Genomic DNA, 17,682 nt, shown 5'->3' with positions numbered 1-17,682 from the left:
GGGTGTGACAGTTAAGTCTACCATTTCTTGTGTATTGTCCAGCCCCACTGCCCCTTTCTAAGTCTGAGGGTGACCATGTTTAGAAGGAGTTTGGGGCCCACAGGACTCACTGGCCCGGTCACCACTGATCCTCTCACATCCTCATCTGTGGCGTCAGGCTTGGTGCTTGATTTCTTCACCTTTCAGCTCTGACACCGAGAACTTTGGTCAAGGCTCGAGAAAGCACTAGTACAACAAGGATGATGTCGCTAAGATGTAATACTTGTCACAATCACAAAGGTTACCAGTCATGGAGCATTCACTGTACATCAGGTGCTGAAGCGAGCCCTTCACCTCGGGTATCTCGCTTAGGCCTCACAGCATCCCGACAAGGGGCACAACTGAGTCTCTCATTTTTCTAGTGAGAAAGCATCCATGGAGGCCAAATGGCTTCCTCTACTTGCTTGGTTGACCCTGGTGCTGTGTTCCCTGAAGCAGCCATGAAATGGCCCCTGTCCCCGTCCTCTCTCTAATTTCCCACACAGCTCTATTGCCCTGGCCCTTCCTTGGGGACACCATTCGCATAGCCTTTTCCTGATTTATTTTCTCCATCAGGGAAGTTGGGAGTTGCCTGTTTGAATCCGACTCTACCCAGGTAACAAGGTGGAGTCAGGATAACAGTGGAGGGGAGGAGGGTAGACTCAGGGTATGATGACAAGGGGAACCTGTACTTGAACCCAGTTTCTAGCACCCAGATTCATATTCCCCACCCTGCCCCACTAGGGTCAGGGGTATGGTGGAAAGAAAGTAAGAGACTAGAGCCATCCCTGACTGGGTGAATCCCAAGTCTGGGATGTACTAGCTACCCAACCTTGAGCAAATGGTTTAATCATTCGGAATTTGTTTCCTGACCTATAAAACGGGGATAAGAATACTGTGTACCTCAGGATTGTCATGAGGAACAAGGAGTTAATGTGGTAAAGCTCTTAGGATAGTAGCTGGCGCAGAGAAAGCCGTCAGAGATGTGAGCTTAAAAAAAAGAACCTCTGCCTTTCAGGGAAGTGAGAGTTTGGGAGACCACGTTTGAGTCACTTGGCCTGGTGCTCAGCAGCTACCAGAGGTAAACGGAGATCTTGACAGGTGTCTGGAACACTCTCTGCTAGTCAGTCTGGAAGCAGCTCTCTTTGCCCATGGCACACTGTAGCCTGCAGTGGCCCCGAGGTGGGAGGTGACTCCCATAGACCGTAAATTCCTAGTTAGCCACCTGTGCGGACCTGGCCTAGCAGATTTTGTAAGGTGTTGGTTTGCTGTTTGAATCAGTAGAATTTGAGGGGTGATCCGCTTAAAATAGATACAGTCAACAAGTGCTTAGAAAGTGCCTCCTTGTTGTCAGGCAGTGTGGGAGCCCAAAGAGGTTCAGACACAACCCTGTCCCTGGGTCACCTGCCCTGTTGTTCTGCACAAAACTAGTGTTTTTCACCCTCCTTTTCTTGCTCCCCATCACTCCTAAGGCCCAACGTGCTGCTGCTTTCTCCTCAGCCCGTATCCTACCATGTACCGGGCTGAGGAGGTAGAACAGGAATCCTTGGGGAAACCTTGCCTGAGCTCTCCTACTAGGACCACCTGCTGCGTCGACCCCTGGCACCCATGCCTGTCCTTAGATAGCTGCACAAATTGTAGCTCTTCCTTTTGATTGGTTAGTTGTTTTTTTTTTATTATTAGTTTTCATTCTGTTATTAACCTGTGAGCTCTTGGAGGGCAGGAATGAAGTACTTTTAGTAAAAATTAGTAAATGACGGAACCAACAAATGCACAGATAGGTGTTCGGCAAGCCCCATAGCTCAGCAGACACTGGCTACTTGGAATCTTGGGCTTTTGCTCCCCTGCTCAGACACCTCTCCTCTTGTCCACAGAAATCTCCAATCTGCTGGTGGCTACTAAGAAAGCCCAGGAGTGGCAGCCTGTCTACCCCATGAGCCAGCTGAGTTTCGATCGGATCCTCAAGAAAGACATTATGCAAGTGAGTCATTGCTGTGGTTTCTGGGTCCAGCCTTGGTCCTGCCTCCCTTCTGCAGAGCAGCTCAGGGACCTGGGGAGGGATAAAGTCTGGGTTTGGGCAAATCCTGGTAGAAAAGGCACAGGGAGACTTTCCTTTCACAGTTAAAGTAGTTTAACCGGTACCCTGCTGTCCTACCCAGCCTTGCTGATGTTCCCGGAAACGCTTTCTTCTTGAAGGAAGTTGATTAGTTAGGCTTTGTGGGATTGTCTAGGGTACAGGGACCTTCCATTGTGGGTCTTCTAAGACAGAAGGAATTGGAGAACTCAATGGGAATGCTGACAGGGCAGTAAGAATCAGGTCTCCATGGGAGGGAGTGAGCTGATGATCCTTACTGCCCCATGACACACTCTGTGACAAAGTACTCTAAAGTTTAGTCTGGACTTTCTTACGTATTCAGAGGAGCAAAGCAGAGAGACACAGAACACAGTGAGGCAGCAGGAGATGCACAATTTAGGCCTGAAGGAGACCTGTCTGGAAGAACATTCCAGATCAGTGTCCCAGCCTTGGCAGGCCTTTTGCTCAGAGTCTGCAGCCTTAGGCAGGCTCATTTTCCCTCATAGCTGCCCTTTGGTCTTGGCTAGGAGTGTGAGGCCCAGGGCATAGCCCACTTTCTGTTCTCTACCCCTTCCGTAGGCCCCTTACACAGAGCCACACACAGGAGGAGGTAAAGGGGACAACGTGCAACAGCCTTGGAGAGAAGAAATCTGCATGGGGCCATTTACTACCTGGGAGAGGCTGTGATACCTTGGAGGTGTTGGAGGGTGGATCATGGGCTCACCGCCATGAAGGAGCCTGGTAGAGAGTGGTGGGCATGGGGTTTGTTTGTTAGTTTACTTTAAGTTAATCCCTGAAATTATTGGGCAGGGTTTTGAGGGAGTGGAAGTCCACAGCTACAACTGCCTCACTTACTGTGAACCCTTTACTGAAGGCTGATCTTTATTATTCTCTGTCCCTCTGGTGGTGTCAGAGCTGTGTCCAGAGATTGAAACTACCAGGGCAGCAATACCCTAGCCTCTTTTCTGTCCAGAAGTTGACATATACTTCAGGCCTTTCTTCTTTCTTTCTCCTCCAGCTTCTTAGCAGATAACTGCCACCCTCCATTCCCCCAGTGTTTACTTAGCCAGCGGTGCTGGAGCACTTCCGTGTGCGAGGCACAGATGCCACCCTCAGCGGGCTTAGTCTGGTGAAGGAGGCAGACTCTTGTCTATCTTACGCGGGCAATTACATCATCAAGAGACAAGTCCTAAGTGGGGAAGTACAGCAGGATGTGGGACTGTCAGAGACAGTCATCCTACCTAATCTCAGGAGGACAGAGATGGCTTTCTGGGGGAAGTGACATCAAAGCAGAGACCCAGAGAATGAAGAGCAAGTGCTAGGCAGAGGCAGCAGCTTGGAAGGAGGCTGATGTGAGACCCACAGGGTCTTTGTGGGTTGCTGTGGAATCCTGACAGCATGGTGCTGTGACTTGGCCACTGGAATAAGTAATCTTTCCGGGGAAGAGTAATTATTCTGAAAGCATATGGCTTTTATGGGATGTTCTGGGAACACAACTTCCCATAACCTGAGGAATCACTTCATGACAGATGCAGCTTTAATGACTAGTCATAGGACCTTGCCAGGATACGGGACCCAGTGTGGATATATCGCTATTCTTCTATGACAGATGACAAATGTTAGCATTTGTGCAAATTAATATATCTGATTAATGGTGTTGTACATTCCTGTGGGGGACAGGAGTCAGCCTAGAGTGTCTGCTACCATCCATTTTCTCCACTTACCAGGGGTGGGGGGGAGGCAATCCTAGGATAATAGAATCATAGCACTTCATTTTATGAGTTTTGTGTGTTAATAACTTGATAATGCCTAAGCTTTGTGAATCACATGTTGATTTCCAAATATTAAGAACGTTTAAATCAGAATTATTCAAACAAACTGGGTCTGTGGAGACAGATCATTATATGCTTAGGGCTTTGCGAGGATGATCTCATTTAGCCCTTGTACCATCATTTGATGGCATTATTTCTTTCCATGTGTGAGGAAACCGAGGGCCTGTCCTTCTAGTCTGTGCCTCTGTCTTCATGCCACCTTCTCTGTGGGCAAAAATTGCTAGGGGAAATACATGTGTAAATTGCATCACTAATTTTAAAGCACGCACATATGCACACATATACTGGATAGAGGGATAGAAAATGAACAGTTTGCGTGTGAGAAATAGCAAGTGCTTGGTCTAGGGGGTGATCAAACAAAACACACTGGTCCAACAGATTGGTTTCTGTCCACTGTGTGCCAGGGTCTGTACCATGAACTTTTATATCTATTTGCTCATTGGATTCTTGGAATAACCCTAGGAGACAGGTATTATTATCTTCGTTTACAGAAAGTAAGCAGACAATTGAGCATGGTAAAAGAGCGTCTCTAAGTTAGATGGCCAGCAGGCAGCAGAGCCAGGACTAACACGCCCCTTTGTGCTCCATCCTGTGTGTGTGTGTGTGTGTGTGTGTAGGGGGAGCCCCCGATTGGGCCCTCTCTGAGTCTGCTCTGGAGGCCTCGGGTGGGGCTGATGTCACTGGCTATTGCAACACTCTTAGAAATTTTGTGATAAGTCAGGGTTATGTTTTGGCCATAGGCGGTTCCTAGAGGTAGAAAGGATGGAACTGTTTGGGAATGTGAGGACTGTCTCCTGGGGCCCAGGAAGTGCCAAGACTGTGTTTGGCCAAGTAGCTTTCATTTCCCCTAGAGGCCTGACCAGGGCCAGGCGCTGGAGAGGCAGCGAGCTGTTGGGAATCTTTTGCCTTTGCCCCACCCCTTTCTGGCATTCTGTGTTCCCAATAAGTCCTCAGTCCCAGATTCTGGCACCACAGTAGCCCCAGAAAGCAGTCACCCAACCTCTTGCTTTTTCTTCCAGGGCGAACACCTTGGGAGAGGCACGCGGACACACATCTACTCTGGGACCCTGGTGGATTACAAGGATGACGAAGGAATATCTGAAGAGAAGAGAATAAAAGTGATCCTCAAAGTCTTAGATCCCAGCCACAGAGACATTTCTCTGGCAAGTGTTTTCCTTATAACTCGACCCTTTCTACCCCCATTTATGGAACCAGTGCACTGGGAAGAACCTTTGCCCTTATTTTGGCCTTATTTATGATTTTCAAATTTGTATTTTAGTCAAGATTTCTATCTTCAAATGTAATCTTACATAAACCTGTATGTCAAATAAGTAAGGGAACATCGGAGATGGAGTAGATTGAGCAGCCCCTCTCTGTCCATCTCACTCCCCTCCCATTCCTACCAAGAGGTCCTTGTGGTGGTGCTGGAGCCCCGGGCCTCCAGCTGAATGGACTCAAAGTCCCTGATGTGGTCCAGGGCTGTCACTTCACAGTCTGGAAACTTAAAGCCCAGAGCAGTAAAAACTTACCTGGGACCAGCAGGCCGTTGGAGGGTGAGAAAGGCAAGTCTTGGCAGAGCTCTGCTGCCCTGGTTTCCCTTTCGTTCTAATGTCGTGCCAAACTTTCTCAAAGTTTAAAGGAAGAGAAAGTGATGGGCACGAGCACCCAATGGGGAACTTGTTAGATTATCCCACCTGCCTGGCTCTGTGTCCTGTTAGGTTCTCTAAATAAATACTACAGCCCAGCCAGACTGGCCTCAAGGTAAGGGTTTGGCCTTTGGGCTCTCAGGGTCAGGCAGACAGTTTTTAAGACCTGGATGATGGGAGTTGTGAGCTTTCCTGGGGCCCACTGATTTTCCTCTCGGCAGACCCCCTTTGGGGTCAGACCAGAGGAGTCTGGTCCCTCACATTCCTTTGTCCTGTTCTCCCATAGGCCTTCTTTGAGGCAGCCAGCATGATGAGACAGGTCTCCCACAAACACATCGTGTACCTCTATGGCGTCTGTGTCCGAGACGTGGAGAGTAAGTGTATTCTCTTTGGAAGGGGAAGTTGGCCCTGGCTGGGGAGCATGGGTGTTGTGAAGACAACTGCGGCTGTTACGCACTTCATGTTGTCTGTGTTTCTTGCCTTTTTGGCAATCAAAGAATTTGAAGCGCTGAGCAAGTCACCCGTTTAATAGTGGACGTGGAACTAAATCCCATTTGTTTTTCACTCATTTCTTGAACATTTACTTCTTGCCAACTCTGGGCCCTGGGAGGTCGGGGTAAGCCGAGTTTGTTGCCCTGTGAGTTGGTATAAGGAGCTCTGGGCCAGGGCTGAACCCAGGCCTGTCCGGCTCTGGAGCAGTCTGCCTTTTACCCCTCCCATGGGTGTTTGCATCCTCTCAAGCTGAGTACCAGCCTCTAAAGTGGGCTCTTATAAGGGAATGAGGGAAATTACTGTCCCAGATGGACAGAAGGTTCCAGATGTGGCTCTTTTTGTGTTTGTAGATATCATGGTGGAAGAGTTTGTGGAGGGAGGGCCCCTGGATCTCTTCATGCACCGGAAAAGTGATGTCCTCACCACACCATGGAAGCTCAAAGTTGCTAAACAGTTGGCCAGTGCCTTGAGTTACTTGGTAAGTGTATCCTGATGTCTGTGGTGGTCCCCCAAGAACCAGAGTGTCCCAGTAGGGGGTGGCAGGAAGTTGGTCCTAGCCCAGCAGTAGCCAAGCAGGCTGGAGAGACCCATACTCTGTGGGTAAACACACGTGTGCCTGGTGCTTAGTGAAAATGGCCATTTTGGGCTGCTTCCTGTGACCCAAACATATGAATCCTGTTTAGAGGGCAGTTTTATCATGTCAGAAGACTGACTTCTGTGTTGCAATGTATGGTAAGAGAAAAAAGAATGTAATATTTGTTGAATGAATGAAAGGAACCACTAGCATCAGTGGTAGTTCACATTTAGTGCTTACCAGGTTCACCTGTTCAAGAGGTTTACAGGTTTTAATCCCTTTAATTCTTGCAAAAGCCCTACGAGGCATGCTCTGCTGTTATACCTGTTTCACTGATAAGGGACATAAAATGTGCCTAACTCGTGGTGGGAGAGCTGTACCACCTGGATCTGGCTGCAGCTGGGGAATGTGGAGAGATTGATCTGACGGCTAGGGTTGAAAACGGCATGTGGGCAGGACTGAAGCTCCCCTGCGGGCAGCTTCGCTGAGCTCACTTTTTCTGCTCTGTAGGAGGATAAAGACCTGGTCCACGGAAACGTGTGCACGAAAAACCTCCTCCTGGCTCGTGAGGGCATCGACAGTGAGTGTGGCCCATTCATCAAGCTCAGTGACCCCGGCATCCCCATCACTGTGCTGTCCAGGCAAGGTGTGTCTCCCTATCCTCACATCTTGCCCTTCTCCCCTCCCCCCGCCCCCACCCCAAGGCGGGGTCTGGACATTGGGAAGGGGGCTGGGGCTGGAGTTCTGTCTGTCTCCTTTTAGAAGTACACTTCAGCAGATGGGTGTCTGGTGCTGCTACCATGCCCTGGGGGCCAGGGAATATATAGAGTGTAGGGAGGGTTGGTCCCTGCTTCCTTTAAGGAGCTGACCGTGCAATAGGAGAAACAGAAAATTCACTTGAGGCACATCTGGTCTTTGTAACCAAGGGGCTGTGTTCAGGGTGTAGCCGTAGCACAAAGGGATGCTGCTCTGCTGGGTTCAGAGGTGGTCAGGGAGGCATCAGGAGGAGTGGGGGCTCTTGGGTCCTCCCCTATTTCTTTGAAATCCACTGTAGTTAGTGAGCATATTGGGGAGGCACCCGAGCAATTGTGGTCATGTGTCCCCTGAGGTTATTGTGTGTTGTGGGTGCCAAGGGAAAGGACAGACCTGGGAGCTAAGACATTGAAACCCGCTCTGTAAAGATCATGCTCTGCCTCTTCGCCTTGTAGGCCCTACGTGGAATACCAGCGTGTCCCAGGGTATGCCGCTGGCCAGCGATGGCCAGCAGTCTCCAGTCATCGAGCATAGTGCCTGGCACTTAAGAGTTTTGCTCAGTAATTCAGGACTGGACTAAATTTGGAAGCAAGCCAGGATGAAAACCAAGCCTTAGGAATAAGACCCAAATAAATCATTGGAAGGGGAAGGGGAAGCAGCCTTCAGTACCTGTTTGACACTTTTCATCCAGCCATCGTCCAAGTCCTGAGGCAGATTCAGCCATGAATCTGTCAGGGGGCCTGTCCTCAGCAAGGGTCTGAGGCATGGACACAGGTGACTCTAGAACAAGTAGGGACTAGGTTTCCCACAAGAGATACCAGTCGAATGCTGTGGGCTTTCAGAGGGGAGAGGCATCATCCATTTGGGGAACAGAGGGTGATTCAGGGAAGTGGTGGGATTGCAGATCAGTAAGGTGGGCCTGCAGCAAGGTGACAGCACCCCTGCATGTACATGCATTGGGAGGAAGAACATGAGAAGGTGGAGGAGGAAGGGAAGTGGGCCTGATTGTGAATGCCCAGCTCAGGAGGGGCCCTCCTGCCTCTATCCAGAGCCGGGAGGCTGTGCTGTGAGGCCGTTGTGCTGGTTGAGGGGCATTTCCATGGATATGGCAGGGGTTTCTGCTCAGGTCACTGGCATTGGTTAGAAGCCAGAATAGGGGATACAGGGGTAGCTGGGTATGAGAGATGTGTGACTTCTTTACATCAGTCGTCCCTTCCCTTGTTCTTTCCCCAGTGAAAGAAAACCTACGTAAAATGAATACAATATTTGGGACAATTGTGCAGAATATGTGAGGTTAGCCCATGCCTGCTCTGCATAAGTTGGCTTCTCCTCCCCTGCCTTCTCTTTCTTAAGCCTTTGTCCACATGACCCCCTGTTCTCCCTCCTCAGGGTATTGGCCTCCACCCTAGGTGCTTCGCTGTTTCTGAGGCCAGAGCTTCAGAAGACTGGCTACCCTCCTGGGGAGTCTGTGATCAACAGACGGTCTGCTGGCCCTGACTCAGACTGATACATCTGAAGCACCAAGGATGAGGGGCCTGGAAAACCACACTTTAACAAGCTCCCCACAGAGCTAATGTGGCTGTGGTCCGTGTTCAGAAAACACTGCTCGAAATTGTTTCTTTGTTGGCTCACAGTTCTTGCTGCAGTGGGAGTGATTTACTCCCCAGGTGATCCTAGAAACGGATCTGTAAATGTCTGCTGTCTTCTTGCAGAGTGCATAGAACGAATCCCGTGGATTGCTCCTGAGTGTGTCGAAGACTCCAAGAACCTGAGCGTGGCCGCTGACAAGTGGAGCTTTGGAACCACACTCTGGGAAATCTGCTACAACGGCGAGATCCCCCTGAAAGACAAGACGCTGATCGAGGTAAGTGGTTGTTTCTCAGGATGCGAGCTGGGCAAGGGCTCCTTAGGCGTTCATGGACGTCCGGGAGTTCCCAGGACGCCTCATGTGGGATGCAGCGGGCAAGGCTTTGTTTTAAATCCCATCCTCAGGCTTACTGCCTATGTGACCTTGCAAATTAAACTAAACTTACCTGAGCCTCAATTTCATCATCTGTACAATAGGGGTAAATAATACCCAGTTTTTGGGTTGCTGTGAAGATTAAGTAAATAATGCATGTAGAGTGCCAGGTACACAGCACGTGCTTAATAGGTCATTATAGTTTTATTTATCTGAGATTCTGAGTGCCTGTTACTCACCAAAATTAACATATTTGTTGAGTTCCTCCTGTGTATCAGGTATTGCCTAGGTAAAAGCTGAGGGCTCACAATGAAATAGACATAGGCCTTGCCTTCCCTTGATGACCTTAGGATGTGGTAGGAGAGTTAGGCTGAAATAATAAGGATTCCACAAATAATATCTGAAACTGTCACCCTAAGAGCCCTGCAAGTTAGGTAGGACGGTGTCATTACCTTCATTATACAGGTCAGGTAACTGAGACACAGGTAGCCCAAGACACTCACTTGGGTTCCCCAGGTAGAATGCAAAACAGGTGAGGCTTGAACCTCTTACATTTACTTGTAGGAAGAGTGGAGACTCCAATTCCAAAAGAATAAAGTGGTAAAAATAACAACAAAGGACCACTGACCCTGGCCCAGTGATTCGATTATGGGAATGTGCCTGTGTGTGTACGTGCTTTGAGCTGGGAGGGATTGACCAGAGGGAAGGTAGAATTTTGGTTATCTGTGGAAAGCAATGAGTGGTTTCATTTGCCTACAATATGGAGAGGAGTGACACATGATAGGTCGAAAAGATCATTTGGGGTCACATTGTAAAAATCTCTGAATTCCAGAGATTTTACTGGGGGGTCATGTGGGACATTGAAAGGTTTTGGTGATGAGTAAGGTGGTCAGAATTGGCTTGGGGACAGTTCATCTGGATGCAGTGGTTGGGATAGACAGGCTGAGAAGGGACTAGGAGGAGATTCATGTTCAGAGGACAAAACAGGGAGTGGCAGTGGGAATCCAGAGTGGAGGGTGTACACGCAGGAGGTGATCAAAAAGGTGGAACCTTTAACCGCTTAACCTTTCGCCAGGTAGAGATGGTGCAGGATAGAGGAGGTAACCATCAGATCTGTAAATCTACTTGGTATTTTCAGCCTAGGCTTTTGGGAAAGCCATTTTATTTTGAACTTCCTTGGAAATAAAACAGCATACTCTTTGTTGTCAGTACTTACTGAGCACCTGCTGTGTACCCAGGGCCATATGGGGATGATGTAAGGGAGGGAGTGTACCTTTGATAAAAGAGGGTTCCCTCTCTCCTCCCACGTGCCCTTGGTTCGGTTGGACGGCCGTGGAGTGGGGAACGGTGAGGGCAACTCTCAGCCCCTTAATCCCAATCTCTCTTCCTCTTCTTCCTCTGGGCCTGCCCCCACCCTCACCCCAGGATTCATGAGGGCCGAGAGGAACTAGTACTCTCAAGATCCAGCTACAGATGAGAAACAAGAGTGTAGTGATTCCACTTAATTTTTTAAAGTGGCATAATTATTTGTTTCTGAATTTTAAAATTTGAAAAACATAAAAAAAACTTAAGGAAATAGCAGTCACCATATTCTTGCCACTTTTTAACACTTTGTCATATTGTCTTCCAGTCTGTTTATTTATTAAAAAATTTTTAACACACACCTCTATGAAATCTACCTTTAAGCAGAGCTGTTGGGAATTAAAATTAGGGATTGGTTATTCCCCTTGACCTGGGGCTAAAAGGTTTATGGCGGTTCCTTTTGTTTCTTCCATGTGATCGTCCTCTTTACAGAAAGAAAGATTCTATGAAAGCCGGTGCAGGCCAGTGACACCATCTTGTAAGGAGCTGGCTGACCTTATGACTCGCTGCATGAACTATGACCCCAACCAGAGACCCTTTTTCCGAGCCATCATGAGAGACATCAATAAGCTGGAAGAGCAGAGTAAGACACTGCCTCGCGCTGTGGAACCAAGATCGGCAAAAGCCCTGGAGAGCGGGTTGGGGGCGGGGGTGGAGGGGTGGCGGGACTAGGAGCCCATGAGTGGCATTTGTATCTTTTTAACATGTTTGCTTTTTTCTTCCATTAGATCCAGACATTGTTTCAGAAAAAAAGCCAGCAACTGAAGTGGACCCCACACATTTTGAAAAGCGGTTCTTGAAGAGGATCCGTGATTTGGGAGAGGCAAGTCACACTCTTGTACCTTCTGACCCCATCACTTCTGTCTGCATTTAAAGTCACTCTCCATTCTCGTTTTGGGTCAAAGTTTATAAGAGAAAGCATCTTAGTGCATCTTCTTTGGGCCACTTGTATCATAGGGGATTGTGTCGCATAGTGACAGCATGTATATATGGCTGTATATGCACATAGGACATTGGCCAGCTCACTCGAGAGACTTGATTTTTCAGTGAGGGACAGAGGAAGATGGAAAGGGGCAATATTGGGTAGTAGGCGTAGATACAGTAGAAATTAAAAATCCCTGTCTCTAACTCTCCTGGCTGTCTGTAGCCTGTGCAGCTGCTTAAATGAGGGATGGGTTTACTACAATAGGATGCCAACATCAGCTTTCCTTTGGGCCTCACGTGAGAGTCTCCTAAGTTAATATAGTGTGATAGCGATAGGGATTTGTGTCTTTGTACAGATTTTTCTGTAAAGTCAACAAAGACTGTGTCCTGCCTTGAGTCTCTGTGGTGTGACAGGCTATGTGCTGGGTATTTTACAAGCACAGTGTCCTAGTTACTCACAATATTCCTGAGGGTTTATCACTGCAGTATATATTGAATACCTCTGGGCCAGCTCAAAAGATTTGGTGACTGGGCCAACATCACTATCTAGTGGCTTAGCTGGGGCTTATCCCATATCTTCTAAAAACACTTCATGCGACACTCTTTGCAGCTGCACTGTGGGGCGTCCCCTGCAGTGTGGGCTGTCCAGGAATGCCACTGGTGTCCCATATGTCCAAAAGTAGCCTTAATTTCCTTTTGGGTTACATTTTCATGGAAACTGGATTGATGTGTTCGTTCACCAGTTACCTGATACTTTCCTTGTCTTAGCTCAGTAATAGAGGGGCTGGCCTGTGAGGGAAGGGGTTGTGGTGACAAGGTAGGAAGGAGCCTGCTACTGCAAGGTGAGGCTGTGCTGTTCACTCTTGGCCTTTGGGGGAACAGCACAGGGAACAAGCCTCATTTTTTTTTTTTAATTGAAAAAATTTGACATGTAATATGTAAAGGGTACAGTGTGTTACCCTTATATATCTATAATATATATTTATATATTGTAATATGGTTGCCCATGTAATATGTCACATTATGTACTTACAGTACAGTATTATCTTTGTTCAATATACCGTACAGTAACTCTATTTTAGTACCTGTTACAAGTTTGTATCCTTAAACACTGCCAGTCGCAGCCCCCCATCCATATCCCCTGGTAGCTCCTATTTTATCTTTTTTAAACAGGTCTGATTTTTTTTTAGATTCCACATATAAGTGATATCATACTGTACTTGTCTTTCTCTAGTCTGACTTATTTCACTCAGCATAATGTGCTCAATCAAGATCCATCCATGTTGTTGCAAATGGCAGGATATCTTCCTTTCTCATGGCTGAATAACATTCCATTGCATATACGTACCACATGTTTTTAGTCTGTTCATCTGTGATGGGCTTTTGGGTTGCTTCTCTATCTTGATTATTACAAGTAGTGCTGTGATAAACATGGGGAGCGTATATCTCACTGAACTCCTCTTTTTAATTCTTTTGGGTATACTCCCAGAAGTGGAATTGCTGGATCATATAGATCCATTTTTAATTTTTTAAGAATCTTCATATTGTTTTCCATAGGGGTTGGAGAAATTTACATTCTCACTAACAGTGTATAAGGATTCCCTTTTTGCCACATCCTTGCCCGCACCTGTTGGCTCATTTTCTTGATAATAACCATTCTAACAGATGTGAGGTGATAGCTTGTTGTGGATTTTATTTTCATCTCCCAGTGATGTTAAGCGTCTTGTCATGTGCCTATTGGTGATTTTGATGTCCTCTTTGGAAAATGTCCATTTAGTTCTGCCTATTTTTTAACTGGATTGTTTTTGTTATTGACGTGTATAAATTCTTTATATATTTTGGATATTAAACCCTATCCAATATATGGTTTGCAAAAGCTCCCATTCTGTTGGCTGCCTTTTCATTTTGTAAATTGTTTCTTTTGCTATGCAGAAGCTTTCCAGTTTGATATAGTCCCATTTGTTGATTTTTTTCTTTTGCTATTTGTACTTTCGCTATCATGTCCAAAAAATCATTTGCAATACCAATATTGATGAACTACTTCTCTGTGTTTTCTTCTAGGAATTTTATGGTAACTTTATGGAATTTTATGGTAATTTTCTTCTAGGAATGTCAGGTCTTATGTTTAAGTCTTTGATCCATTTCGAGCTAATTTCTGTGAGTGGTGTGAGATAGGGGTTCAGTTTCATTGCTCTGCATGTGATTCTCCAGTTGTCCCAGCACCATTTGTCGAAGAGATTATCCTTTCCCGATTCGGTGTTCTTGGCTCCATCTTGCCTCCTCTTCTAAGTTCTTTCTGCTGGCTCAGGCAGGGGCTTCTCTAATCAGGCACATGCATCTTTCCCTCCAGGGCCACTTTGGGAAAGTTGAGCTCTGCAGGTATGACCCTGAAGGGGACAATACAGGAGAGCAGGTGGCTGTCAAATCCCTGAAGCCTGAGAGCGGAGGTAACCACATAGCTGATCTGAAGAAGGAAATTGAAATCTTAAGGAACCTCTATCACGAGAACATTGTGAAGTACAAAGGCATCTGCACAGAAGATGGTATGTTATACAGGGAGGTTGGTTTAAAGACTGAGTGACTGAGCAGGCAGTGCGCTCGGCTTTATCTGGGCTATCCTGAGTGCATGCTAGCTGATGGCCCCCAGGAGCTCTAGGGCTTCAAAGTCGTATTCACTGTCATATTCCCCAGCAGCTGCAGAGCTCCTCCCAGCCAGGGGATGATTCCAGTATTGTCTCTCCAGGCTCTTCACATGGCCACAGTGGGGGTTGATCTTCACCCATCCAGATATTGGCACTTGGGGCATTTAGGCCATATAAAACAGATACTCAGTCTTCCCCTTTCCCTAGGCTAGTCCAATACTAGCCAGGAAATTTTGTTTTCTAGTTGCCTAAATCAAGGTGGCAAGTAGTATTTACTAATAAGCGTATCTTATTTGCAAGCTAGTCAATACTTCTGTATTATACTTTAGAATTGGTAGTGAAATGATATTTTAAAATATTATCATTTGTCTAGTGGTTATCAGAGCACTCTGTATTATCTCAGTGAATGCTGAAGACTCTGGGGGCAGGTGCCTGAGTGTTACTATCCCTGTTCACTGCTGAGCATCCCGAGGCTATGGGGCTTAAGCGGTTAAGTTAATTTGCCTGTGATTTAGGGGTGATGCTGAAATTAGTTCGGGTCCCATGTCTCCAGATCTCATGCCCTTTCCTCTCCCCTAGTTCCTTCATTTGGAAACCTCACACTGATGGATATATTTTTCTATACAGGAGGAAATGGTATTAAGCTCATCATGGAATTTCTGCCTTCAGGAAGCCTGAAGGAATATCTTCCAAAGAATAAGAACAAAATTAACCTCAACCAGCAGTTAAAATATGCCGTTCAGATTTGTAAGGTAAACAAAACAAAACAAAACAAAATGTTAAAGATTAAAAAATCAGGCACTCAGCCCTGGGTAATTGGTTTGTAATTAGACTGTAATTGGGAAACTTTTCCAGTAATTGTACTGAGTTTATATTGCTCTACATGATTTGGATGAAAAATTAGCCTCTAGTAAGAAACTGAACAGATTTGTTAAGTATAGCTGATTTAATGCACATTTCTTTGAATACGGTTGGCTTTACTATATTTGTATAAAAAAACAAAACAAACAATCTGTGAGAGGTGAATGAAATGACATTTTTTTGTTGTTGTCATAAAGTAATAGATACACACACACAAAATACAATCTGAACTGACCTTCAGCAATGCACTCTTAATTTTACTTCTCTTCCTCAGGGGATGGACTATTTGGGTTCACGACAATACGTTCACCGAGACTTAGCAGCAAGAAATGTCCTTGTTGAGAGTGAACACCAAGTGAAAATCGGAGACTTTGGGTTAACCAAAGCAATCGAAACCGATAAGGAGTACTACACAGTCAAGGATGATCGGGACAGCCCTGTGTTTTGGTAAAATCACAAAGATTTTGTCACTGTTTCACAGGGTTTCCGCTGTTTCGATAGACCCCCTTTCTGGCTATGTTAATGTCTCTCATTCCTCTTGCCTGAGTTGAGGTTGGAAAGGACTTAGAACATTTGGAATTGGTGGATCTTTGCCTTCAAGCAGTTTCACTGTAAGCAACCCACAGAGAAATGCCTGAGCTTCATATGACACCATCTTCCAAGGAATAGAAAACTCAAACCACCAGTTTCACATCTCCAGTTTCCCAGGAGAAGGCATTCATCTAACAGTTCTTAAAATTGGGTTAGAAGTTGGAGTAGGCACATCCATGCAGAGGAAGTCTGAAAAGCAGGTAGGAAGGAGGCAGGAATGAGGTGACAAAGTGGGCATGGAACAGATTCAGGGAGATCCTGGACAAAGCAGAGCAAAATCCATGGGCAACTTAGCCATCTTCTCATGAATCACCAAGGGTATCCTGATTAGGGGGCAACATCTGGACTCTGACCCGTCAGCCTGGAACACTGTCTTGTAGAGAAGGTGCTTACGTCTCCACTCTACTCCCCACACCCTACCTGCCCCCATAAAACTGATCCATACCTGGAAGATACATCCCACATAGACATGAACATAGATCCTGCCCCACCATGATGCTTAAACCTTCATTCGTTAAACAAATGCGTGTCAAGGCCCTACTCTGTGCCAGGTACTGGAGATACAGTGGACAAGCAGACTGAGTTTAGAGTTTAATGGGTGAGGCAGCCAATTTTGTGGTACCATAAGTATAGTAGGTTCAGGCTTGGTTTTCTTGGAAGTTCTGACTATAAAACCATAAAAGATTCATGGGGGTTTGTAAAAGGTGGTTAGAAGAAGGCATGTGTGACTAACAAGAATGAGACAAGACTAGTGGCATCCCAGGAACTGAAATCAGCTGTGGCTGGGTCATAAAGCAGGAGGCCTGTTTCAGGTGGGTTGCTAAGACAGCACTGGTAGCTGAGTTACAGAGCTGGGACATCATCCCAAGAGCTTTGGGATGCTACTGGAGGGTTTGAGGATGGGGATTTTTTAAAAGATCACTGTAGCCTGAAGGGGAGCAAGATTGAAGCTGGAGAGGCCGATATGGCTGGAGCCAGTGATGGACAGTGATTTAGCAAAGTGACAGTGGGGTTTGAGATGTGAATAGGTTTGAGAAGTATTTAGGAACTGGGCTATGGGGCTGCCTGTTTCTGGCTTAGGCAGTTGGGTATCATTCATCGAAACAATTGACATTGGGAGAGGACTGAGCAGTGAGGTCACTGCTAGCTCATTCTGAGCTTGCAGGCAGATAAAACCTGGGCCCTGTCATCACATGCCACCCTCTCCTAATGGAGAGCACCAGCTTGTCTTACTGTTATTTTAGAGCAGGTACTGAAAGCCTATACGGGACATTGCTCTGTGTGTCAGGATGTACATCACAGCAGCACCTATGGGATCAATATACGACACACTTTATTAGATTCTAAGTAAAACCAAAGGGGTGATTTTCCTGAGCTCCTCTAATGTTTGTTGGAATATCCTTTCCAGGCAATGAAGTTTCATGTCCTACTTTCTTTTAGGTACGCTCCAGAATGTTTAATTCAGTGTAAATTTTATATCGCCTCTGACGTCTGGTCTTTCGGAGTGACTCTGCACGAGCTGCTTACTTACTGTGATTCAGATTCCAGTCCCATGGCGGTAAGTCTTGTCTTTTCGTTTGAACCTAGCACCCAATTAAAATGTGTCCATCCTTCTGCTTTGCAAGTTTTATTCTTAAATGGAATCCAATCAGTGTATTATAATGGAAAGTATCGCTTTCCATTTAATGTCGTTACTTGAGTTATAGATTTCACAAGGGTCTTAAAGTTCTCTAAGATAACTCTGACCATCAGGGGTTTTATCTTTGCGAGGAGTCCAGGGACAGTTGCACGGGAGGGAGCACTGGGTAGGATCCTCACGTATTCTTAAATGAGACCATTCTCATGGGAAAAGCCTCTCAACTGGGAGAAGGAGTGGTTGGTTGAGTCAGAGATCCATTACAGACTGATCACTGAGAGCTAATAAGGATTTCAACTTTCATTTAAAGTTACCTA

The 17,682-nt window shown here is 46.4% G+C and overlaps 1 protein-coding gene across 1 annotated transcript in view; it reads left to right on the top strand.

Moving 5' to 3' along the window:
- JAK1 (Janus kinase 1) overlaps positions 1-17,682 on the top strand; it is a 113,945-nt gene that overhangs the window by 94,021 nt on the left and 2,242 nt on the right. The window contains exons 13-25 of the mRNA XM_039838457.1: positions 595-634; positions 1,820-1,999; positions 4,944-5,087; positions 5,857-5,944; positions 6,413-6,540; positions 7,147-7,282; positions 9,102-9,253; positions 11,144-11,294; positions 11,440-11,534; positions 13,986-14,178; positions 14,905-15,029; positions 15,413-15,585; positions 17,170-17,287. Coding sequence (XP_039694391.1) covers positions 595-634; positions 1,820-1,999; positions 4,944-5,087; positions 5,857-5,944; positions 6,413-6,540; positions 7,147-7,282; positions 9,102-9,253; positions 11,144-11,294; positions 11,440-11,534; positions 13,986-14,178; positions 14,905-15,029; positions 15,413-15,585; positions 17,170-17,287 — 1,723 coding nt within the window. The remainder of the gene's footprint in view (positions 1-594; positions 635-1,819; positions 2,000-4,943; positions 5,088-5,856; positions 5,945-6,412; positions 6,541-7,146; positions 7,283-9,101; positions 9,254-11,143; positions 11,295-11,439; positions 11,535-13,985; positions 14,179-14,904; positions 15,030-15,412; positions 15,586-17,169; positions 17,288-17,682) is intronic.

The sequence above is a fragment of the Pteropus medius genome, unplaced genomic scaffold (genome assembly GCF_902729225.1).
Source record: "Pteropus medius unplaced genomic scaffold, Ma_sr-lr_union100, whole genome shotgun sequence".
NCBI classification, from domain to species: domain Eukaryota; kingdom Metazoa; phylum Chordata; class Mammalia; order Chiroptera; family Pteropodidae; genus Pteropus; species Pteropus medius.
Note: the sequence above shows the minus strand (reverse complement) of the source record. Positions and strands in the feature narration are given on the sequence as shown.